This window comes from Ochotona princeps, chromosome 26 (assembly GCF_030435755.1).
Source record: "Ochotona princeps isolate mOchPri1 chromosome 26, mOchPri1.hap1, whole genome shotgun sequence".
NCBI classification, from domain to species: Eukaryota; Metazoa; Chordata; class Mammalia; order Lagomorpha; family Ochotonidae; genus Ochotona; species Ochotona princeps.
In genome coordinates this window covers 1,523,030-1,547,956 of record NC_080857.1, presented here as the reverse complement: position 1 = coordinate 1,547,956, position 24,927 = coordinate 1,523,030, and the positions used below count along the sequence as shown (strand labels likewise).

The window sequence follows — 24,927 nt, the reverse complement described above, 5'->3', positions numbered from 1 at the left end:
GGGGAGCTCCAAATCCCACACCAGGTGTCCTTGTAGGAGGAAGGCTGCGGACTGAGCGCACACACAGGCATGTACACCCGCAGGACTCGCAGCACACACCTACATACGTGTACAAGGATGTGAGCAGGAATGCATGCATACACGGTGTACACACATGTTCACACATGATGGATACACACACACATACAGGTGTGCCCATCGGCAGAAGCACGTGAACACTGCACATGCGTGAGCACCATAGGCACACCTGCACTTTTTTCAGAGATTGTTTATTTTTGTTGGGAAGGCAGGTTTACAGAAGAGAGAGGAAGAGCTTCCATCCGCTGATTCACTCTCCAAATGGCCGCAACGACCAGGGCTGAGCCAATCTGAAGCCAGGAGCTCCAGGTCTCCCACCGTGGGTGCAGGGTCCCAAGGCTGTTGGCCTCTTCCAGGTCTCCCACCGTGGGTGCAGGACCCCAAGGCTGTGGGCCGTCCTCAACTGCTTTCCCAGGCCACGGACAGGGAGCTGGATGGAAGTGGAGCAGCCGGGACATGAACCAACACCCATGTGGGATCCTAGCGCTTGCAGATTGAAGATCAACCAACTGAGCCATCGCACTAACCTCCACACAGGCATGTGTGAGCACACATGCACATGGCAACCACATACACGTGCATGCCACTAGCACATACGTGTATACATAGCATGAATATACCAAAAGGAGCAATGCTCAGGCGCCCCACCAAGTGCTGGCCAGCACCAGCAGAGGGGACTCATCACGGCGCCCCAGGAGAGAGGCCCCTCTAGATGCCCCAGTTGCCAGCCTTTTGGTACCCAGGCCTGGTCCGGCAACCCCTGTTGAAATGCCCAGCTGCAGGCCTGTCCGCAGCTTCATGCACCCGGTAACCAAGGGGAGGAACCACACGGCCTGAGGAAAGCCATGTCCTCCACACCAGCCTGGCCACAGCCCCTGCCAGGCCCTGCCCACTGCAGCCCGGCTCTGACCAGACTCCCTGCGGGACACACCGCTCTAGGAGACATGGGGGAGGGACAAACTGGGTAGTCAGGACACTGATTTTAGTCAGTGAGAGAGAGAGATCTATTCACTGTTTCACTGCCCACTAACTGCACCAGCCGAAGCCAGGAGCCTGGAGCTCCATCCGGGACCCCACGCAGGTGCAGGGACCCAAGGCTTGGGCCGACCTTGGCTGCTCTCCCATGCCACTGGCAGGGAGCTGGATGGGAAGTGGGACAGCACAGAATGGGGGTCAGCAGGATGCCAGCCTTCACACTGGTCCCATCTGGTGGATGCATTGTCTTTCAGTGTTACACAAGTTGTTCATGGCTTCATAAAAGTCTTGAAACACAAAATAGAATAAGATGTCTTGGGAAATTGAAGGATAAGTTTTGGGGAGTTGGTGTTGAGGTGCAGTTGGCTAAGCCTCAGCCTGTCGCAGCAGCCCATATGGGTCCTGCTCCACTTCCCATCCAGCTCCCTGCCATGCGCCTGGGAACGCAGGAGAGGAGTCCCGGTGCTTGGGCTCCTGCTCCCACGTGGGAGACCCAGCGGCCACTTCCGGTTCTGGCCTTTGCAGACACAGGACGGCAGCAGTCTATACCATCCTGCCTAAGGCGCAGGTCGCTGAGACCCCAACATCCTTAGACCTGTGGGATCCCCAGTTTCAGGGGACATTCTCTAGCCTGGGACCAGGCCACCTCAGTCACTGAGTCCTGCACAAACTTGAAAAACCGGCCCAGAGGCACATAAAAGGCAAGCCAGTTGGCTTCCGTGACCCAACAGGCGCCGGCAGGCACAGCTGCAAAGCAAGGCACTCGCCATCAGCCATGTCGGCAGCCAGCGCCTGAGACCGGCATGGACCCGGACAGGGCCAGGCCTCCAAACTCACCAGTGAGAACAGTGAGGAGCCGCAGGAGAAGTCTGATGGAGCCAACGCCCTCAGCACAAGCAGGAGGATGGGCGTCAGCCACGCCCGCTGAAGGCAGTGTCCCCCAAGAGGGGCCAGACAGCCAAAAGCCCCAAGTTGTACCTACCCCAATCTATGCCAACGTGCTCATGCAGCACTCAAGTAACGCCCTCAGACCATTCTTCCCGCACTGGGTTCCCTGGGCAGGATGGACCCCCTCACCCCTGGTACTGCTGTGGTTAAAACAGCAGGACCAGGGCCCGGCATGATAGCCTAGTGGCTAAAGTCCTTGCCTTGCACGCTAGATTCCCGTATGGGTGCCAGTTCTAATTCCAGCAGACCCACTTCCCATCCAGCTCCCTGCTTGAGACCTGGGAAAGCAGTCGAGGACGGCCCAAAGCCTTGGGACCCTGCACCCGCGTGGGAGACGCGGAAGAGGTTCCTGGCTCCTGGCTTAGGATTGGCTCACTTGGGGAGTGAATCATCGGACGGAAGACCTTCCTCTCTGTCTCTTCTCTCTGTATATCTGACTTTGCAATAAAAATAAATAAATCTTTTAAAAATTGAATAAAGTTTCAAATCAAAACGAGCTAGTTCTGTGGTCTAGTGTGTAAAACTTCTCCCCGCAACACTGGCATCCCATTTGGGCCCCAGTTCAATCCCGGCTGCTCCACCGCCAGCCCAGCTTCCTGCTGACAGCCCCAGAAAGCAGAGAATGTCCACGTGGGAGACCCGGAAGAAGTTGCAGGCTTCAACTGGCCTGACCTTGGCTGTTGCAGCCATTTGGGAAGTGGATGAGCGGATGAAAAGAATCTGTTTCTCATCTCTAGCTCATGGCCTAAACTTTTTTGTTTAAAAGATTTATTTTATTGAAAGGGCAAATTTACAGAGAGAAGGAGAGACAGAGAGAAAGATCCTCTATTCACTAGTTCACTCCCCAAGTGGCCACAACGGCCGGAGCTGCGCAGATCTGGAACCAGAAGCCAGGAACTTCCTCCAGGTCTCCCACACGGGTGCAGGGTCCCAAGGCTTTGCGCCGTCCTCGACTGCTTTCCCAGGCCACAAGCAGGGAGCTGGATGGGAAGTGGGGCTACCAGGATTAGAACCTGTGCCCATGTGGTATCCCGGTGCACGCAAAGCAAGGACTTTAACCGCTAGGCTACTGAGCCGGGACCTTGATGCCTAAACTTTAAAATAATAAAGATGTAAAATGCCTATCAACCTAGGCAACAAAAGGATTGGGTGCGTGTAGGGAGATGTTGGCACGGTGGACAGGGGACCTGCACAGTCCACATTCCCAGGGGCGCTCCCCCACCACTTGTCTGCCCAGGCTTGGTGGCTGTGTCCTGCACTCTCACTCAGGAGCAGGGCATGCAGGCCAGCAGCCACTGTGAGTCGCCCAGCGTGGAGCCCTGGAGTGTGGAACAGCGGGGGTGCGGCTTGCGAGTCCCAGCAGGGCCTGGAGCAGAGTGGCCTTGGGGAAGCCTCTTCACACACCAGCCCCAAGCCGGGCCCCAGCAGATGCAGAACCCACCCGTCCACCCAACAGCGGAGGCAATGGCTGTTGGGCCTCCCCACGGAGGCGGCAGGGAAGCGCCAGGAGGAAGTTCCTGCTCCTGCTTCGGATCAGCTCAGCTCCGGCCGTTGTGGCCCCTTGAGGAGTGAACCATCAGATGGAAGATATTCCTCTGTATATCTGACTTTCCAATAAAAAATTAAACTCAAAAAAATAAAGAAAAAAGCTTACAGGGTTGGCACCATAACACAGCCTGTTCAACTTCTGGCTGCAACACCAGAATCCCAAATCCAAGTGCTGTTGGACTCCGGGTTGGGCCAGCTCTCTGATCATGCAGCCAGGAGAGGCAGCGTCAGACAGCCCGTGCTTAGGCTCCAGCCACCCACACGGGAGACCCAGCTGAAGCTCCTGGCGCCAGCCTGGGCCAGTCCTGGGAGCATAGCCATCACAGTAAGCTGATAGACAAAAGATCTCAGGAAAAATAAGAGCTCTGTCAAATACCTTTTTTATAAAATGAAATTTTTAAAAAATATTTTAATTTGAAAGGCAGATTTTAAAGAGAAGGCCTGGGAAAGCAGTCGAGGACGGCCCAAAGCCTTGGGACCCTGCACCCACGTGGGAGACCTGAAAGAGGCTCCTGGCTCCTGAATTCAGATCAGCTCAGCTTCAGCCATTGCGGCCACTTGCAGAGGGAACCAGCAGATGGAAGATCTTTCTCTCTGTAAATGTGTCCTTCAAATAAACATGAATAAATCTTTTTTAAAACAAGTTGAATTTGGGCCCAGCGGCGCAGCCTAGTGGCTAAAGTCCTTGCCTTGAACGCACCGGGATCCCATATGGGCGCCGGTTCTAATCCCGGCAGCTCCACTTCCCATCCAGCTCCCTGCTTGTGGCCTGGGAAGGCAGTTGAGGACGGCCCAAAGCCTTGGGACCCTGCACCCGCGTGGGAGACCCGGAAGAGGTTCCTGGTTCCCGGCTTCGGATCGGTGCAGCACCGGCCATTGCGCTCACTTGGGGCATAAATCATCGGACGGAAGATCTTCCTCTCTGTCTCTCCTCCTCTCTGTATATCTGACTTTGTAATAAAATAAATCAATCTTTAAAAAGAAAAAAAATATATATATATATATAAAACAAGTTGAATTTGGTGCCAAAACTTGGAAATCCATGCAGTTTTTGTTTTTTTTTTTAAGATTTAGTTATTTTTGGGCTCGGCAGCGTGGCCTAGTGGCTAAGGTCCTCGCCTTGATCCCATGTGGCTGCTGGTTCTAATCCCGGCAGCTCCACTTCCTCTCTATCTCTCCTCCTCTCAGTATATCTGACTTTGTAATAAAAATAAATCTAAAAAAAAAAATTAGTTATTTTTTATTGAAAGCCAGACATACAGAGAGGACAGAAAGATCTTCTGTCTGTTGATTAACTCCCCAGGTGACTGCAATGGCCAGAACTGAGCCAATCTGAGGCCAGGAGCCAGGAACCTCCTCCATGTCTCCCACAGGAGTGTAGGGTTCCAAGGCTTTGTGCCGTCCTGGACTGCTTTCCCAGGCCACAGGCAGGGAGCTGGATGGGAAGCAGGCCTGCCAGAACACGAACTGGCTCCCATTGGGATCCTGGTGCATGCAAGGGAAGGACTTTAGCCACTAGGCCACTGTGTCGGGCCCCTGTGCAGGGTTTTTCCATAACCTGCATTTCCTCTCCCATGACAACAGAATAAGAGACTCTTTTTCCCACCTGTGATCTCCTGGGGCCACCCCAACACAGTTAACACTCAGAGCCCAAGCTCAGGTCAACATTAAACAGGCTCTTACCGTACAGGGCAGGAGGAAGCCTGGAGCGTGGAGTCCACTTGCTCAGAAAGAAGCGGCTGGCTGGGGCTTCCAGCACCCACGGCTGGTGCCCAGGTTTTGCTGGTAATCTGTTTATTCTCCAGAAACTTCTTCAGGTGGAGGTAGCCGCAGGTCACCCCCAGGGCGAGTCTCGGAGCCTTGGGGTTTAAACTGGAGTGAGGAATCAGCATCCCTGCAGCCAGCTCCGGGAAGGCCCACCCCCAAACCTCCCAGACTTCTGTTAATGTGGGAACAGGGACCCCCTACTCTTTCGAAGAGGCCCCACATCCTCACTGGGCCGGGGCCACTCTTCTAGCCCCTTGCCCACACAGAACTCCAACGAGAGCAACTCCAGGAGCAGCCACAAGTGTCCGCCTCGCCCGGGAGCATGTGCAAGCTGTTCCTCTCCATCAGCCCCCATCCACATCGCGAGATTCACCTGTGCTTCGCACAGTTGTGCCCAGCTGAGACCTGGCCCGTGCTGCTCCCTTTAAGTGCTCCGTGGTCGGCAGGTGCAGCTGAGCCCTGGGCCTGAGGGGCTACCCGGACACCTGGCGGGGGGCTGGTTTGCTCAGTGTGGCCCAGGCTCAGGCCCCACAGCTTCTGTGGACCGGGTGTCTGTCCCCAGGGCCAAGGACCAAGCAGGGGTCCTGCAGTCCACGCCCATTGTTGTCACGCGTCTCCAGTGACTTGCAGGGGCCTTCTGGAGTCGCGCCTTTCACGACCTGGGCTCCTGCTGTCCCTGCAAAGCCCTCAGCCCCTCTGGCTGCGGGACTTGGGGCCGGATGCCCTGAGCTGGAGCTGACCACAAACCAGCTAAGGAGACAGTTTCCCCTGGCCAGGCGGCTGCTCCAGCTCCAAGCCCCAGCCACTGGGGCCGACTGTGTTCACCATCCAGGCCATGGGCATCCCACAGCTCTTTGTGCCGGAGCAGCCAACATCATGGCACCTCACTTGATTCCCAGCTGCTGCAGTCCTGAACCAAGTTGCCGTTACTATGCCAGGAAAGATGGCCCAAGTCCTTGGGCCCATGCCTCCCACGTGGGGAGACCAGGATGGCGCTCCCGGCTCCTGCCTGGTCCATTTTTCTCGTTGCAGCCACTTGGCAAGTGAACCAGCAGATGGAAGGGCTCTACCACTCTGCCTTTCCAACCTTACCAAAGGCAGGTGAAGTGTATTCCAAGCAGACCAGACCAGCTGGCAGAACTAGCCTGGGTTGTTGCCTTTGAGGTAGCGTAATGGATTCTGTCCTCCACCCTGCTATTGATGACTGAGAACCCAGGCATGTTCTCCCAGGAGATGAGGCAGGTTCCCCTTCCCAAAGAGCTGCAAAATGCCGTGAGCAAACTGCTTGCCCACAGAAAGGGGCAAACAGCCACTGCACCACTCCTGCAGCCCACCTGAGCAGGCAGCTGGGCAGCAGACAGCACAGCAAAGGCCCTCAGCGGGCGAAGGGCGGTATGCGTCCAGAGGACATGCTGTGTCAGCAAGGGCTGAAGGGGCCCGTCATGGGCTTAACCTCGGAGCAGGTTAAGCCTCTGCTTAAGATGCAGTGGCCGTTACCAAAACCGTTGCTCATGGAGCCCAGGCATAGCAGCCCTGGAGGGCTGGCCCAGCAGACTCCCCCAGCTAGGCCCTGTGGACCACCCTTCTCCAGCATAGCTGGCGAGGTGGCCTGTGACCTCCCCGATGCCTGTGGCTGAATCCCTGGTGGCGCCACTTGTCACTGCTGCAATTTCTGCGGAAGGCCACCTCCCAGAACAGTTCCTCTTGTCTGCTAAACACGAACTGACTTGCATCTTCGTGTAGCCTGAAGACGACGGAAGGCAGGACAAAGGGCCGTCCAGCCATGTCCGTGGGGCGGGCCAGGCTAACGCCACAGTGCCTGGCTCAGTCCTGCTGTCCCACAGGGCACAACCTGCACCTGGGGGTCACCTGCAGAGTCCCATGGTGGGGACTCCCAACCGGAACTGCTGAGCAACAGGGGTACCTGAAGCCCTAGAGGTTCAACTGGCTAATTCTGCCTGTCTCGTCCTGGTTGCTCCACCTGCCTGAGAAAGTAGTGGAGCATGGCTCAAGAGCTAGAGCCTCTGCACTGGCATGGGCTCTTACAAGGTGAAGTTTCCAGTTTAACTTTCTGTACTTGGCACCTGGAGACTAGGGAGCTAAAAGCCACTCCCTGCCAGCACTGCACTGGCTCAGCCCCACTCCCTCCCGCACTGGGCAGGCTGCACCATGAGCCAGCCAGCACAACCCAGCAGGAGGGCCCACTGGGCCATGGGCACATCCGGGCCAGCCCCTTGCAAGGGCCCCTTCTGCCACCAGTTGTCACCCACTGGATTGCCACTTTCATTCCATCCTCCTTCCTCACCGCCAGAGCGGCTCTCTTCCCTTCTAGGACCCCTTGGCCCCTTTGCACTCGGCCCAGGCCTACAGGAACATGCCACGGGTACATGGAAACCGTTTGGACACCACAGCCACCCCCCTCTCCAGTGAGGACACTTGCCACAGCAGTCTTTCCAACTCTATTTGTTACAACCTTTTAAAGCAATGACTTGGGCACTACACTCCCATCCACACCCTCGGTGACTCCCAGCTTAGTCTAGGCAGGCTCACAGTGGCTCCCCTTCAACACTTCTTTGGAAAACGAGCCTTGGGGAGAGTGGCTCCCGGCAAGGTGCTTCAGGTTAACCTAGTTCTATTGGACAGGCAGCACATGCAGGATCAAGAACTACAGGGGAAACTGAAGATCCGAGGAGATGAAACTCAGGCCATTTTGCAATGGGACACGTCTACTGGGCAGCCTGGCTTCACCGCTCAACACGCCAGACCACAAGCAACAACGGGTTACACAGCTGACAGCAGACACGGGCTGGTCTGTGAACTACAACAGCATTACCAGCTCTGCTTGTGCCAAACATCACAGTATCACAAGTAGAAAGAAACCTTATCTTCCCCTTAAGTATTTGTCATGCCATACAGATTTTTTTAAATGTTAACAAAAATAAAGAAAAAGTTCTGGAAAATATATTATCCGAGGGAGTGAAGGTCAAGTGTGCACGTCATAAGCGGGCGGCTCAGTCGACTTCCTCCATGCGCGAGGTGTCCTCGTCGCCCTCCAGGGGCGGCATCTCCTCCGCGGCGGCAGCACTGGTGTCGTCGGCAGCAGGGTCATCCTCGTCAATACCTGTCACAAGCAACACGTGTGCAAGGTTTCTCGGGCGTGCAAGACAGGGAGCCCCAGCGCCCCCCCGCAGGAGCCCGGGCAGCCGTCTGCAGGCGGGCCTTACCCAGGCCCAGCTTGATCATCCTGTAGATCCTGTTGGCGTGCGTCTGCGGGTCTTCCAGGCTGAAGCCCGAGGACAGCAGCGCGGTCTCGTAGAGCAGGATCACCAGGTCCTTCACCGACTTGTCGTTTTTGTCCGCCTCGGCCTTCTGCCTCAGGGTCTCGATGATGGAGTGGTCAGGATTGATCTCCAGGTGCTTCTTGGCCGCCATGTAGCCCATGGTTGAGTTGTCCCGCAGCGCCTGGGCTTTCATGATCCTCTCCATGTTGGCCGTCCAGCCGTACGTGCTGGTCACGATGCAGCAGGGAGACGTCACCAGCCTGTTGGACACGACCACCTGCAACCGAAGAGCGTGCAGAGCTGACCGGCGCAGAGCCCACCGCGGCTGCTGCTGCTCACCCGAGGGCACAGGTCTCCCGGCGGTCCCGGCGCCCGAGCACAGCAGCATCGACCGCGCGGGCAGTGGGCACTTACCTTCTCCACTTTCTTCTCCAGGATATCTTTCATGATCTTACAGAGGTTCTCGAATTTTGTTTTTTTCTCCTCCTGCTTCTTCTTCTCCTCTTCGTCTTCGGGCAGCTCCAAGCCCTCCTTGGTGACGGACACTAGGGTCTTGCCCTCAAACTCCTTCAGCTGCTGCACGCAGTACTCGTCAATGGGCTCAATCATGTAGATCACCTCCAGGCCGTGCTTCCGCAGCCGCTCCACGAAGGCCGAGTTGGCCACCTGGTCCTTGGTCTCGCCTGCAAGGCAGCCGGGGAGAGCTCAGCCTCCTCCATCAGGCCGGCCGGCTCACAGCAGCAGCTCTGCGGGAGGCCCGCCCGAGCGCCCTCACCCGTGATGTAGTAGACGTGTTTCTGGCTCTCCTTCATCCTGGTGCAGTAGTCCTTCAGAGACACCATCTCGTCCCCAGAGGCCGACGTGTAATAGCGCAGCAGCTCGGACAGCTTCTTCCGGTTCTGCGAGTCTTCGTGTATTCCCAGCTGAAACGGAGCACTGCCTTTAGGGAAGGGCGACCCCGGAGCGGCAGCCTGGAGCAGCCGGGGTGGCCGCCAGGGACCACATGGCCACACCAACCTTGATGTTCTTGGAGAACTGCTCGTAAAACTTCTTGTAGTTCTCCTTGTCTTCCGCCAGCTCGGTGAACAGCTCCAGGCACTTCTTCACCAGGTTCTTGCGGATGACTTTCAGAATCTTGCTCTGCTGCAGCATCTCGCGGGAAATGTTCAGGGGAAGGTCCTCCGAGTCCACCACCCCTCGAATGAAATCTGCAAGGCACGCCGACGTCACACCGCTGCCGGGGCACGCAGCCCCAGCCCGGCCCGGCCCGGCCCGCCCTCCCCACTCACTCAGGTACTCGGGAATGAGCTCCTCACAGTTGTCCATGATGAAGACCCTACGCACGTACAGCTTGATGTTGTTCTTCTTCTTCCGGTTCTCAAAGAGGTCAAAGGGCGCACGTCTCGGGACAAAAAGCAGAGCCCTGAACTCCAGCTGCCCCTCCACGGAGAAGTGCTGCAAGACAGAGCCGAGTCAGGGCCGCGCAGGGCTTGGGGCGCGCTGGGGCGGGCAGGACCCCCCGCAGGCTGGCCACTCACCTTCACCGCCAAGTGGTCCTCCCAGTCGTTGGTCAGGCTCTTGTAGAACTCCCCGTACTCCTCGTTGGTGATGTCGTCGGGGTTCCGGGTCCACAGCGGCTTGGTCTTGTTCAGCTCCTCCTGGTCGATGTACTTCTCCTTGATCTTCTTCCTCTTCTTCTTGTCCCCATCCTTCTTCTCCTCCTCCTCCTCGTCCGAGCCCACGTCCTCGATCTCGGGCTTGTCCTCCGCCTCCTCCTTCTCCGCCTCCTTCTCATCCTTCTCGTCCTTCTCCTCCGCCTCGTCATCGCTCACCTCCTTGTCCCGCTCCTTCTCCACCTGCAGGACAGACACAGCCCCGCATGCAGGACCGGGGGGGGGCAGCCCCGCATGCAGGACGCCGGCCCACACCGAGCCAGGAGCTGACTTACGAAGAGCGTGATGGGGTAGCCGATGAACTGCGAGTGCTTCTTGACGATCTCCTTGATCCTGCGCTCCTCTAGGTACTCCGTCTGGTCCTCCTTCAGGTGCAGGATCACCTTGGTCCCACGCCCCATCGGCTCCCCTGCCGAAGCAGGCCGGGACAGCTCCAGCACCCATGAGGGAGCAGCCCCAGCGCAGCCCGGCTCAGCCCCGCCACCCGGCCGCACCTGTGTCGGTCCGCACGGTGAAGGAGCCGCCGGCCGACGACTCCCAGGCGTACTGCTCGTCGTCGTTGTGCTTGGTGATCACCGTCACCTTCTCGGCCACCAGGTAGGCCGAGTAGAAGCCCACGCCGAACTGGCCGATCATGGAGATGTCGGCGCCGGCCTGCAGGGCCTCCATGAAGGCCTTGGTGCCGGACTTGGCGATGGTGCCCAGGTTGTTGATGAGGTCGGCCTTGGTCATGCCGATGCCCGTGTCCACGATGGTCAGCGTGCGCTCCTGCTTGCTGGGGACCAGGTTGATGTGCAGCTCCTTGCCCGAGTCCAGCTTGCTCGGGTCGGTCAGGCTCTCGTAGCGGATCTTGTCCAGGGCCTGGGGGGAGCCGCAGAGCGCGGCGGGGTGAGCGGCCGGCCCCGGGGGCAGCACCCCGGCCCGCCCGCCGCGGGACGCCCCCTTACGTCCGACGAGTTGGAGATGAGCTCCCGCAGGAAGATCTCTTTGTTCGAGTAGAAGGTGTTGATGATGAGGGACATGAGCTGCGCGATCTCGGCCTGGAAGGCGAACGTCTCCACCTCCTCCTCCTCCATGGGCTGGTCGCGGCCGTGGGTCTCCTCGGGCATCTGCGGGCGGCGGGGGTCGCGGGCCGCGCCCGACAAAGCGATGACCTCATTCGGGCTGCGGCGGCGGGAGCGTGCGCGCCGACCCCCCCCGCATGGCCGCCGCCCGCAGGGCTCCCCGCCGCCCGCCCTCGGCCTCGGGGCCCCCGCAGACCCCGCAGGCCCGGCCCCGGCCCCGGCCCCGCACCGCCGCGGCTAGGGGGCTCGGGGGGGCTCGGGGGGCTCGGGGGGCTCGGGGCTGCCGGCCGTCGCCCTCCAGGCCGCCTCCCCAGGCCGCCCGCAGGCCAGGCCGCCAGCAACCCCCAGGCCGCGCCGGGCCGCCCACCCCAGGCCGCCCCCCACCCCAGGCCGCCCCCCCCCACCAGGCCGCCCGCCCCCCACCCCAGGCCGCCCCCCACCCCAGGCCGCGCCGGGCCGCCCACCCCCCACCCAGGCCGCCCGCCCCCTAACCCAGGCCGCCCGGCCCCCACCCCAGGCCGCCCCCCACCCAGGCCGCCCACCTCAGGCCGCCCGCCCCCGCAACCCCCTCACCTTGGCTCAGGTACGGTACAACCTCCGGGACAGAACGGAACCAGGACGCCGAGGCAACTGGCGCGCCGCCCCCGCGCCTCGCTTATATAGAGCCGGGCCCGCCCAGCGCGCGGCACCTTTTCCAGAAGCCTCCCGAACCTTCCGGAAGAACCCTCCCCAACCGCCGCCGCGGCCGCGCGCCTGCGCCTGCGCGCTGGCTGCGCCCGCCCCTGCGCCGCGCACGCGCACGCGCCGCGCGAGGCCCGGCCCGGGGGCGCTCCCCTGCTCACGCTACGCGCGCCCTCGCGCCGGCACCTGTGCGCCTGCGCGGACGCGGCGCCTTCCGGCTCCGAAGCCCGCCAAGCGCGGGCGCGAGTCCGGGCGCTGACGCATGCGCGGGCCCCGGCGCGCGCCCGGCGTGGGGCGGGGGCGGGGAAGGGGCGCCGAGTGCCGACCCCCCTCTCGTCCGGCGACGTGTGGAAGGGTGGGTCCGAGTGTCGTGACAGCGCGCGGCCCGCGTTGCGGCGGCCGGAGGGTCCGGGGTCGGGGTGGGTTTCCTAGCGAGTCCTCTGACAGGGGCAGGGGTTGAAGGCCACGTTGTGGGGTTTAGAGGAGCGGGACTTCGTGTCTGGGGCCGAGGCCGAGTGCCGGCTTTGGGGCCGCGTTCGGGACCCAGATGCCCGGCGGCCCCGGGGCTTCCACAGAGGGTGAGGGGCGAGCCCACCCGCGGCTCAGCCTTGGCCGGAAAGGAGCCCCTCGGGGGCGGGCGTCACCTTCCGACCGGGGCGGGGGGCTCGGATTTCGGGGCTCCCCGCCACGTGCGGGTGCACGGCGACTCCAGCCCGCCGCCCCCCACTCGCGCATCCTCCACGTGCGCCGCTCCCGCTCCCCCAGCCCTGGCCGCGGCTTTTGTAAAGCCCTGTGTGGAGCGTCTAATCCTGGGGGATTAACTTGCCCTTCTGCCAGAGCCAGCCTCTGAGTAGGGGTTCTGGAAGGCTTCAGGCCGGGCTGGGGGCAGGGGCTGCCTCCTGAAGGGCCCCGCTGCGCCCTGTGCTCACTGGGGAAGGTGGGAGCTCTTTAAAGGGCTAAATGAACGGCTAGGACTGCTGGGGCTCAGCGGCTGCTGTGCAGGCCTCCCCTGGAAGGGACGGAGCTGCAGCAGCCCTGCCCAGCCACGGCCCTTCCCTTCATTGGCTCCCTCCCTCCCTCGACCTTCTGGAACAATCTAGAAGCTCCTCCCGACTTACATAAACTTGACTGAACATTTCCTCCATTCTTGTCTCTAGCAAAAATCTGCTTTTCCAGGACGGCTTCCAAGCCGGTGCTTGGGAGCCTTTAGGAGTGTGACATCCAGAGAAATAACGTTGAGTAGTAGTGAGGGAAAACAGGCCCGCGCTGTTGTATATGTTAAGCCACCACTCGAAGCGCCCGCATTCCAAAAGGCGCTGGTTCAAGTCCTGCCTGCTCCCTGGCACTGGAAAGCAGCGGAGGATGGGCCCAGTGCTTGGGCCCCTGCACCCATCTAGGGGACCTGTGAAGAAGCTCCCAGCTTCCACCTGACCTGGATGTTGCGGCCATTTGGGGAGTGAACCGGCTTAGGAAAGAGTTTCGGGCCTGTGCGCTACACTAGTGGCTAAACTGCTCCCCTTGCACGCACCAGAATCCCCTATGGGTGCCAGTTCAAATCCTGCCTGCTCTATTTCCCATCCAGCTCCCTGCCTGTGGCCTGGGAAAGTGGTTGAGGACGGCCCACAGCCTTGGGGCCCTGCACCCACGTGGGAGACCCGGAAGAAGCTCCTGGCTCCTGGGTCTGGATCAGCTCAGCTGCAGCCACTGAGGCCACTGCCTCTCACACAGATAAAATTACATTTTAAAAAAGGAACTGTGGGCCACCTGGGCAGAGGTGGTTCTGGCTTTTGTTTGTTTCCTGCCCAGGCAGGCCCAGCTTGTCCCTGCAGGGAGGACTGGAGTGGGGGAGGAGGGGCAGTTAACAGAGGCAGGCCCAGGGGCTGTCCCCTCCCTGGAGCAGAGGCGCTGTGCTGCAGTCAGTGGGATGTTGACATCTCCATAAGCCAGTTGGGTCTGGCTTCTCTGTCCCCCGTCAGCCTGGGAAAGCAGTAGCAGATGGCCAGGTCGTTGGGCTCCTGCACCGTGTGGGAGCCCTGGAGCAAGCTCTCGGTTCTTGGCTTCAGACTGGCCCAGCCCAGGCCCTTGTGGCCATCTGGGGAGTAAGCAGGGGATGGAAGCCCGCCTCAAGCCATCTCCCTCTGGGTGTACCCCCGCCCGCTGCCGTGCAAATGCGCAGAAAACAAAACAGCAGTATCTGTCCTGTGACCCTAGACCCACCCAGGGCCCCCTCCCCCCCAGGGAGCCACCCTAAGCCACTCCCTGGGCTGTTCTGGAAGCCATTGTTTCCTGCCCATCTCCTTCCTGGGGCCCCCTTCACCAGGGTGACCTTCACACTGCTGTTCCAGGTCTCTCCCAGACCTGACAGATCCTGGCTGCCCCCAGCTGTCCCTTCCAGGAACCTTCAGGACTCCAGCTTCTCCTGTCCCCGTCCAGCCCACGCTGGGATGAGGGCCTGGCTCCCTTGTGCCCCCCACAGAGCTCCTCACCCAGGCCCAGGAGGCCCTGTGGGTACTGAGCTGTCCTCCACCCTCCCAGGGCCCCTCTTGAGGCTGCCCCAGTGCCATTCTCTGCTTGCCTGTGGGTCAGAGTGCCTGTGACGGCGTCCTCCTGGTGCTGCGCCCCGCTCTTCTGCTGGGCCTCCACTGCCCCAGCCTGGCTGCACCGCCTTCGTGCCCAACCCCACCCTACTCCCTCAATGATGGATTTCTCTCTTTCAAGATTTTTAAAATTTTACTTGAAAAATATTTATTTTATTTGAAAAACAGAGTTCCAGAGCCAGCAGGAGACAGAGATCTTCCATCCCCGGGTTCACTCCCTAAGAGGCTGCAATAGTCAGAGCTGGGTTAGTTCTGAACTGGAAGCTAACAACTTTTTCTGGGTCTCCCATGTGGATGCAGGGGCCCTCAATTGCTTTCCCAGGCTGTCAGCAGGGAGTTGGACCCAAAGTGGAGCCGTTGAGCCTCGAACCGGTGCCCATTTGGATGCCAGCACCACAGGTGGAAAATTAGCCTGCTATGGCACTGCACTGGCACCCCCCCACAATGAGCTTCCAGTGCAGCACCAAGTCCTGAGGGTGACACTTTCAAGGATTCGTTGCACTGCCGCGGACAGTGATGTTTCTGAAAAGCATTATCATCTAGTTGAAAAAGCAACAAGGAGATGAACAGGCCTTCAACTGTTACTACACCCTCAACTCTGCACCTCAGCGCGGGCTGGCCAGAGCTCCAGGATAGCAACGGGCGCCCAGTGGCAGGGCCAGCCTCTGCTGCCTGCCGTGGGCATCTGCGTGGAGCGTTTGGTTATGGCCTGCTGAGCTAGTGACCCGTCCCACAGTCCTCTTGCTGTCCAGTCAATCGGACCACTTTTCTCTTCCCCTGGACAGTAAAAAGAATGACTTTGAGATGCGGAGTGCCACAAGTGCCACAGAGAGGAAGGGGAAGTCACTCCCCGACTGGTCACACGGTCAGGGCTGGACCAGGCTGAAGCCAGGAGCCTGGAGCTCAGCCTTCTGCCCCGTGCACGCAGGGGCCCACACACTTGGACTATCTTCAGCAGCTCTTCCAGGTGCTTAGCAGGGAGCTGGAAGCAGAGCAGTGGGACATAAACTGGCACTCCAACATCAGCTGCTGGAATGCTAAGCGTCGGTTTAACTGGCTGTGCCACAAAGCCGGGCCCATGAGGAGTGGGGTCCACAGGGCCAGGCTGGCCGACGTCCATGACTTCACAAGTGTAACTGCATCACGTACGCCTGGCTCTACTTTCTTATGATTGATTTATTTATTTTTAAAAGATTAATTTGCCTTCACTGGAAAGTCAGATATACAGAGAGGAGGAAAGACAGAGAGGAAGATCCTCTGTCCGCTGATTCACTCCCCACATGGCCGCAGCAGCCAGTGCTGAACCATCCAAAGCCAGGAAACAGGAAGTTCCTCCAGGTCTCCCACACGGGTACAGGGTCCCAAGGCTTTGGGCCGTCCTCGACTGCTTTCCCAGGCCACAAGCAGGGAGCTGGATGGGAAGCTGGGCTGCCAGGATGTGAACTGGCGCCCATATGGGATGCTGCAGTTGTAGCTGCAAGATTAGCCAGTGGAGCCACTGCATGGAGCCCCTGTCAACTGAGTCTCACAAAGCTGTTTATTTATAAAATAAACCTTTAAAAAGCGCAGCGGACGCCCTGGAGAAAATGGGAAAGGCACTCAGCATCGGGGCAAGTTGCTGGTTCAGGTTCCAGGAGGGACACCCCTCTCCAGACAGATAAAGCCTGTCTACCACTCAGCTCCCAGGCTGTGACTTGAGGCCAGCCGCCCAGTCTCTGTCATCTCACAGGAATGTGGCCACACACAGGCGCTGCTCCTCCGCACTGGGTGACCTCTGCTGGCTGACCACCGAGCAGCACAAAACCCGCCGGGCCCCTTCCTGCGTCCTTGTGCCCACTGCTTGGGCCTGCAGGGAGGGCAGATCCAGACAAGCCAGTGCAAGTGAGGAGCTCTCTGTTCTGACCCAGGGCGCTGGGGCCGTGGTGGGAGGGTAGGAGCCTGTGTGTGTGCTTCCATCGTGCGTGTTTCTCTGTCTCTGTGTGTTTCGCTGTGTGTGTGTGTTTCTGTGTGTGTCTCTATTTTATGTCTGTGCGTGTGCCTCTGGCTGTTTCTCTGTGTGTGTGTGTTTCTGTATGTGCGTGTTTCGCTGTGTCTGTGTGTGTTTCTTTCTTTATTGGAAAGGCAGATATACAGAGAGGAGAGACAGAGAGGAACATCTTCCGTCCAATGGTTCACTCCCCAAGTGGCCGCAACAGCTGCAGCTGAGCTGATCCGAAGACAGGAGCCTCCTCCAGGTCTCCCACATGGGTGCAGGGTTCTAAGACTTTGGGCCGTCCTCGACTGCTTTCCCAGGCCACAAGCAGGGAGCTGGATGGAAGTGGAGCTGCCGGGATTAGAACTGGCGCCCATGTGCGATTCCGGCGCATTCAAGGTGAGGTCCTTAACCATTACGCCATTGCGCCGGGCCCGTATTTAGTTTAATTTTTATTGGAAAGTTAGATATACAGAGAGGAGGAGAAACAGAGAGGAACATCTTCCATCCGATGATTCACTCCCCAAGTGAGCACAGTAGCTGGTGCTGAGCCAATCCAAAGCCAGGAGCCAGGAACTTCCAGGTCTCCCACACGGGTACAGGGTCCCGAGGCTTTGGGCCGTCCTCGACTGCTCTCCCAGGCCACAAGCAGGGAGCTGGATGGAAGTGGAGCTGCCGGGACTAGAACCGGCACCCATATGGGATCCCGGGGCTTTCAAGGCGAGGACTTTAGCTGCTAGGCCACGCCGCCTGGCCCCAGTGATGCCTTTTTTTTTTTAGTGTTATTTTTATTTCTTCCCAAGGTTGTGACAGACAGAGTGGGAGAGAGCTCAGAGAGAGGGATCTTCCATGTGCTGGTTCATTCTGCAGATGGCTGCAGCAGCCAAGGTTGGCCAGCTGAAGGCAGGGTCCTTAGTGTGGGTGGCAGGGCCGCAAGCACGGAGGTGCAGCTGCCAGGACTGGACGTGAGCCAGCACTCAGACAGGGGAGGCAGCGCTGCAGGCAGCTACAGATCCGCTGCTCCCAAGTCCATCCCCACAGCGTCTTCTGATTGAACACGGTTCATTTCCTAGAATCACGGAGAACCTGGGTCCCAGCCCTGGGACCATGCGGGGCCGCCTCTGCTGAGGGACTTCCAGGCCTGCTGAGTGGGTGGGGTTGGCTGCTGGAGAAGGGGTGTGGCCAATGGCCTCTGGAGAGGGAACCCCTGAGGGCCTGGCCTAAAATCCAGAAGGAATCTTTGTGGGGTCACTTAGGCCTGGGGGAAAAGGGGAGAGGCCAGACAGTGCCTTGGCTGAGTGTGACAGCTGGGCTGGGGGACCATTGCAGCAGAAGGCAGCCAGCGCCAGGGGGCTCGAATGTGACCTGGTGATTACAGCAGGTGTCAGAGCAGTAGCCTGGAGTGCCCACTCCATGAAAGACCCAGCACCCCAATGGCTCATGGGGGGCCCTGCGTTCTCTCTCAGCGGGGCCCTTTGCCCCAGCCAGTGGGTAGAGCTCAGGCAGCAGACTCAGCAAGCTCACAGGTGAAGGAAGGGACCCCAGGGGTTCCTGGGTGGGCAGGGCTGTGTTGTTTTGCTCATCCTGGGAACCTGGGCAGCCACGACTAGATGTGGGGATGTAAGTGGAAACGTGGTGGAAGGGAGACTGCCTGGGTTCTGGTGGACAGTGGGCACTTGGGGCACTCCACTGGGGTGTGGGCAGGGCAGGGCAGCTAGGCGTGCTCTCCCTAGCTGAGGCACTGGCGTGGGGGGAGGGGGTTCACCCAGCGTGCCTGTGGGACACAGTGGACACGGTGTGCCCGGGGCCCCAGGGGAAGGCACAGATTCGTAGCCATCTCGGGCCACGGCTCTGGGGTTCACACCCAGGACAGACTGGAGACTGGCACCTGTCAAATGGTCCTCTCGGATGTCAGCTCCGAGCTCCTGCACACTGCCCGTCAACCCCCTGAGTCCTCCTGGGGTACTCATTCCTGCCCTTACTACCCCCTCCCAACAGCTGCGGAGAGGGCTGGAATTTTCCTTGAGAACACCCCTACTCCAGATAGGTAGGGCCCGATCGGGCCCAGGCCCTCAGGCCACCCTCCACTCTGGGGTCCTATTTTCAGCTACCCACTTCCTGGGCCAAAAACCGCAAATCCCAGCACCCCTTGCAAACCCAACTGGGCAGCACTTCCAGAACATTCAAGCCCCAGGTCCCAGCTGCTGCCAGGGCTGCAAGGCCCTGAGTACCTGTACTCTGCAGGGAGTCCAGCACTGCAGACACGCCCCTTCCACTAGCTGCCCTGCCCTGCCCACACCCCAGCTGAGTGCCCCAAGTACCCACTGGCAGCCCTGACCAAGTGACCCGAAAAGCAAAAACACAATAGAGACACAGACAAGGCAGAGGAGGAACCGGCAGGAGGGGGCAGTGCGTGAGGAGGGCTGCGCCTAACCCGGCTGCGCCTTGCTTCTGGGGGTGTCCCACCGCCCCCAGTCCCAAGGGCCCAGCCTTGCAGGGCTTCTCAGCCTGTGTCAGCGGCCTTAGGACACTCCTGGGGCGGACCTGGAGGGCTGGCCTGGCTCTCCCGCCACTCCTTCCACTGCACGTTGTGCCCCAAGTGCACACAACCCAGAGGCAATGCTTCCTGGTTACTCCACTTGTTAAACTTACAGGCTTACTGGCTAGGAAAGGGCGAATGTAAAAAAAAAAAACAAAAGAAAGAAAATGACTTACCTGTGCATTTGAAAGACAGTGCCAGAGTGCCCCTATGCTGGCTCATTCTCCAAGGTTCACAATGGCCAGGACTGGGCCAGGGAGCTGGGTCCCGGTCTCCCACGTGGCCTGACGCAGACGGACTGGATGCCGTAGCCAGCTCCTGGGCCACAAGCTCTCCTTTTGAATTGCCTTTGTCTTCTCTGGACAAACACGTATCTGCCGGGCTCAACTTGGAGGTCAGCTGCACCGGCCAGATTCACTGCTAGGCCAGAGGGCTGAAGCCAACCAAGGTCCCCGTCTTGCTCAGTCCTGCAGGTCCTGACCCGCCTCGAGGTGGCGTGGGTGACCTCTGGCGCCATCTGCTGGCCGGTGCCGGGCTGCGTCGGCCGTCACCCTGGAGGTTTCCTTTCAGGGGACTGCATGGCTGCCGTGATTAGCGTTTCACCCGGAACAGCACTCAGCAACCGTTCACCACGTGGGCCATCACTGCAAGGGGAGAGGGAGCAGCCATTTTCTGAAAGAAGACTGGAAGGTTAAACCAGTCGGACTGCTGGGGGTTGTGCCCAGCCCTCCCTGCTCCCCCCTGGGGCTGCACAGTGCCCGGTGGTGCCCGGCGGTGCCCGGCACTTGCCTGCAGTGCTGCTCCCTACCCTTTAGGTCGACACCCAGCCCAGCACAGCGGCGGAACAGGCCCAGCTGGCCCCTCAGGTGCCCGGCACCGCTCTGTCGCAGCTTCTTCCATGCCAGGGTGGGGCACGTGCTTCAGCACAGAGACTGGAGCAGGAGTGGGCAGGTAGCGGGCTCCGGGGCTGGCACTTCCTTTCCGTCTAGGCTGAGCCAGGGTCCCCTGGCTGTCAGGAAGCTGCCCCTGTGGTCAGCTGGCCGGGGCGCAGCACCTGGGGCCTACCTCACGGACGGGTCATCCTTGCTGTGCTGGGCCACACCTCTGACCCCGCGGCCGCCTTCCCTTGTTGCCACCCTCAGGGGAGGGATATTTGCTTTTTCTTTTAAGAGTTACTTATTTTTATAGGAAAGTCAGATATGCAGAGAGGAGAGACAGAGAAGATCATTTTTTTAAGACTTTAATTTTTATCAGAAAGGCAGATATACAGAGAGGAGGAGACAGAGATGAAGATCTTACATCGGATGAATTATTCCCCAAGCAGCTGAGGCAATCCGAAGCCAGGAGCCAGGAGTTCTTTCAGGTCTCCCATGCGGGTGCAGGGTCCCAAGGCTTTTGGCCATCCTCCACTGTTTTCCCAGGCCACAAGCAGGAAGCTGGATGGGAAGTGGACCTGCCGGGATTAGAACAGGTGCCCATATGGGATCTCTGCGCGTTCAAGGCGAGGACTTCAGCCACTAGACCACCGTGCCAGGCCCCCCCCAAAAGTTATTTACATTATTTTTATTTATAGGGCAGTTTTACAGAGGGAAGGAGAGACAGAATTTTCATCTGCTAGTCCATTGTCCAAATGGCTGCAGTGGCTGGAGCTGAGCCTCCTCCGGGTTGCCCACGTGGGAGTCTCCCAAGGAGCCTGGTCACCCTCCACTACTTTTCCAGGGTATAACCAGGCAGCTAGATCAGTAGAGCAGGTCAGACCTGAACTTGGGCCCACTTGGGTTGCTGGCACCATAGGCAGAGGCTTAGCCTACTATGCTGTGAGTGCTGGCCCCTAGACTAACAACTTTACAAAAGGTTTATTTGCTTGCACCTGAATGGCAGAGCATGCGTGCAGACATCACACACACACACACCGTCATCATCATCAATATCATCCTATTCACCAGTAAATTCCTCAGATGTCTACAGTAGCTTGCTTTGTGCCAGGCTGAAGTCGGGAGCCCAGAGTTCCTTGCTGTGTCTCCCACGGGGCAGGACCCGGGCATCTGAGCCATCAGGCTGCCTCCCGGGAGCTCCAGCAGGTGGCTGATCTCTGCACAGGAACCCTGGGGCTGCTGCAGCACACCAAGCTAAGCAGCAGTGCGTGGTGCTGGCATCTCTTACGACTGCCTGTGTGTGTCACGGCTGCTCCTCTGCCCACCAGGTCCCTGCGGAAGCCTAGGTCGTGAAAGACGATGCGGCTGCTTGTGCGGCTGCGCGGAGCGTGGCAGACCTGGAGTTCCAGGCAGCTACATTTGGCTGGTCCGGCCCCAACTGCTGTTGCGGCCATTTGGGGAGTGAACCAGTGGGTGAAAGAGCTTTCTGTCCCTTACTCTGCCCTTCAAATACATATGTTACAAATTTTTAAAAATAAAAGTGACAATGTAGTAGCTGGCGCTAGAGTCAGCCCCTGGATGAGAGGTACAGGTACCCAAAGCATCACTGAACTCATTGCATCACGACCTGCCCCTTGCCACCCGCACTCCTGACTGGTACCTTTGTTTTCTCAACATTTTTTTCAATTAGAAAGGCAGATTTACAAAGAGAGGAATACATGAAGAAAATTCTTTACTCCCCAAGTGACCGCAACAGCCGGTGCTGTGCCGATCTGAAGCCAGGAGCCAGGAGCTCTTCCGGGTCTCCCACACGGGTGCAGGGTCCCAAAGCTTTGGGCCGTCCTCCACTGCCTTCCCAGGCCTGCAGGGTGCTGGGTGGGAAGTGGAGCAGCCGGGATGTGAACCAGCACCCGCACTGGATGCCACTGCTTGCAGAGGATTAGCCAATGGGGCCATCGCGCTGACCCCCAGGTGGTACCTTGAAATCTCTTTTCTCTTATCAGGAGCCTGAAGTAATATGAACAGCTGCCCTTGTTGGGAGTTTTTCCCTTGACCCATCTAAGGCCAGGTGGCAGTGGCAGGGCATGCCCAAGTCTAGCGTGGCTGTGGCAGAGACCCTGAGGCAGACACACATCCTCCTGACCCGAGAGCCTAACACAGCGTCCTGAACTCGCACAGTAAACACCTTGGATGGAGGCAGGAAACGCTGTGGCTGACGCCAAGGTCCATTGCTGGAGGCAGCACAAGGTGTTCAGCGGACACACCCTGGCCTCCATAAACCTTCCCCAGGGCGTTGAACAGCCTGGAATCTGGTGTGTTCTTGTCCCGCCTGGAAACTCAACTTGGGAAGCAGAACATGGAACTGAAGGTACAGAGTTAGTGAAAGGAGTGGAATTTTGTTTTGCTTTGATATTTGTAACTGATGATAATCGCAGTTATGGGTGTGCAATGCGATGTTTCATGGAATGTATATTTTGCTTAGCGAGTACATCTGTCATCTTCAGTATTTTTTTTAAAAGATTTATTTATTTTTTTTACAAAGTCAGATATACAGAGAGGAGGAGAGACAGAGAGGAAGATCTTCCATCCGATGATTCATGCCCCAAGTGAGCGCAATGGCCGGTGCTGCACCGATCCGAAGCCAGGAGTCAGGAGCTTCTTCCGGGTCTCCCACGTGGGTGCAGGGTCCCAAGGCTTTGGGCTGTCCTCCACTGCTTTCCCAGGCCACAAGCAGGGAGCTGGATGGGAAGTGGAGCTGCTGGGATTAGAACCGGCGCCCATATGGGATCCTGGTACATTCAAGGCGAGGACTGTAGCTGATAGGCCACGCCACCAGGCCCACCTTCAGTATTTTTTTGGGGGGTGAGAACATTCTTTTTTTTTTTTTTTTTTTTTTTGAAGATTTTATTGCTATTGGAAAGCCGGATATACAGAGAGGAGAGACAGAGAGGAACATCTTCCATCCGATGTTTCACTCCCCAAGTAAGCCACAACGGGCCGGTACTCGCCGATCCGATGCCGGGACCAGGAACCTCTTCCGGGTCTCCCACATGGGTGCAGGGTCCCAAAGCTTTGGGCCGTCCTCGACTGCTCTCCCAGGCCACAAGCAGGGAGCTGGATGGGAAGTGGAGCTGCCGGGATTAGAACCGGCGCCCATATGGGATCCCAGGGCTTTCAAGGCGAGGACTTTAGCCGCTAGGCTGTGCCGCCGGGCCCGGGGGGGTGAGAACATTCTGAAGGCTTCTTGCTACCCTGAGCTGTACAATTCATTGCTACCAAGTGAGTCGCCTTGCTGTGCAATCCTCTCCCACTCCCCCGCCACCTCAGCCCCCAGCCTCCTGCTGCTGGCAATCACCACTCTGTTCTTGCTTTTTTTTTTAATATTTATCATTTGAAAGGCAACGTGTCAGAGAGGAAAAGAGAGAGAATAAAGAGAGCGAGCAGTTGCATCTGCTGCTCGTCCCAAATGATCTCCACTCAGGGCTGGGCAGGCCAGGTGGTCTCCTCCCTTCCTGGGTGTGCCGGCAGGAAGCTGGATGGGAAGTGGAGTGACCATCGCCAGCTCATGGATGTGGGAGCCAGGCAGCAACTTAACCCACGGCACAGTGCCAGCCTTCCTTCTGGTCCTTATCCACATGTGAGATCATTCAGGACTTTTTAAAAGCTTTAAAAGAGATGCGGAAACAGACTGCTCTTCCGTTCTCGGAGTTTTTCTGAGCAGCGGCCCCCTGCGAGCACGAGGGGCTGAGGCAGCAGGTGTTTCCCAGCTGGATCCGCGGGAGCCAGTCTGATCGCACATGTCCATTTGTTGTTAGGCTAAGAACGGGGCAAGCAGACCGGAGCGAGGCCCCCACAGTCCTCCCACCCAGCAGTGACTGTAACTGGCTAGAACGCATATCTATCTATTTGGACCCTCCAATCATGTAGTCAGTTACGCAGAACACACAGGCATGCCACAGGTCAAGTTCACCATGTGTGGCTGTGGGTCAGCTGAAGGTCACACACACTGCATGTGACTGGCAGGCAACGTGGGATGGCACTGACTTCTTAGAGTTGCTTCTCCAGGAAGTCCCAGCACAGCTTATCCAAGCACAGAGAAGAGACACTGGGGAGCAGCCCACCGCTCTCTCCTGCATGGCCAGTGATCAGGCCAGGCTGAGATGTCTGTCAGCCAAGACCATTGCCAGGGGGTTTCTTCAGGGCCACAGGGTACCCTGTCCCTAGGACCTCCCACATGGGCCACGCAGGCAGAGACCCAGGGGCCATATCCCACAGTCTATGTGCTGGTTCGCTCTGCATTGGATGGGGAGGGGCCAGGACAAAGCCAGGGGCCAGGGGCTACTTCCAGGTCTCCCACATTCACGGGAGGGCCCAAGCACTTGAGCCATTCTCTGCTGCTTTCCCCAGGCCATTAGCAGGGAGCTGGGTGGGAAGCGGATCAGCTGGGAAAGGAACTGGCGCCCATGTGAGACACTGGCATCGCAGGCCGTGGGTTACCTGCCACACCACAACGCCAGCTTTGAGATCTTGGCGCTTGGCTTACTGTTATTTTTAAAATATCTTTTAAAAAAGATTTTACTTATTTTTATTGCAAAGTCAGATATACAGAGAGAAGGAGAGTAAGGGAGGAAGATCTTCCATCTGATGACTCACTGATTTCCCAGGCCACAAGCAGGGAGCTGCCAGGATTAGAACCAGTGCCCATATGGGATCCTGTCACATGCAAGGTGAGGACTTCAGCGGCTAGGCCACCACACTGGGCCCGGCACTTCCTTTTTTTTTTTTTGGTTAAAGCTGATTGGAATTGCACTGAACACACGCACACACACGCACACACACACACACACACACACACGTACAATTCCATTCCCATGCAAGGTGTTTGGGAGGCAGAGAATCCCCATCCACGGACTCACTCCTTAAAGGTGA

The 24,927-nt window shown here is 58.5% G+C and overlaps 1 protein-coding gene across 1 annotated transcript; it reads right to left on the bottom strand.

Moving 5' to 3' along the window:
- Nucleotides 1-8,261: 8,261 nt before the first annotated feature.
- On the bottom strand, nt 8,262-12,064 carry HSP90AA1 (heat shock protein 90 alpha family class A member 1). The gene is made up of 11 exons (XM_058655337.1): nt 11,908-12,064; nt 11,218-11,379; nt 10,765-11,131; nt 10,546-10,679; nt 10,136-10,453; nt 9,887-10,052; nt 9,615-9,805; nt 9,373-9,520; nt 9,012-9,280; nt 8,541-8,874; nt 8,262-8,437 (listed from the first exon to the last, which is right to left on the bottom strand). Exons 2-11 carry the CDS (start codon nt 11,377-11,379, stop codon nt 8,328-8,330), a joined length of 2,199 nt encoding a protein of 732 aa, XP_058511320.1. The 5' UTR covers nt 11,908-12,064; the 3' UTR covers nt 8,262-8,327.
- Nucleotides 12,065-24,927: the final 12,863 nt, after the last annotated feature.

Excerpts from the sequence above, each read along its gene's own strand:
- HSP90AA1 (XM_058655337.1), bottom strand. The coding sequence starts at position 11,379 with ATGCCCGAGGAGACCCACGGCCGCGACCAGCCCATGGAGGAGGAGGAG. Across the intron at positions 10,680-10,764 it reads CACCGTGCGGACCGACACAG|GGGAGCCGATGGGGCGTGGG; the intron begins GTGCGGCCGGGT and ends CTGCTTCGGCAG. Across the intron at positions 9,521-9,614 it reads AGTTCTCCAAGAACATCAAG|CTGGGAATACACGAAGACTC; the intron begins GTTGGTGTGGCC and ends GCTCCGTTTCAG.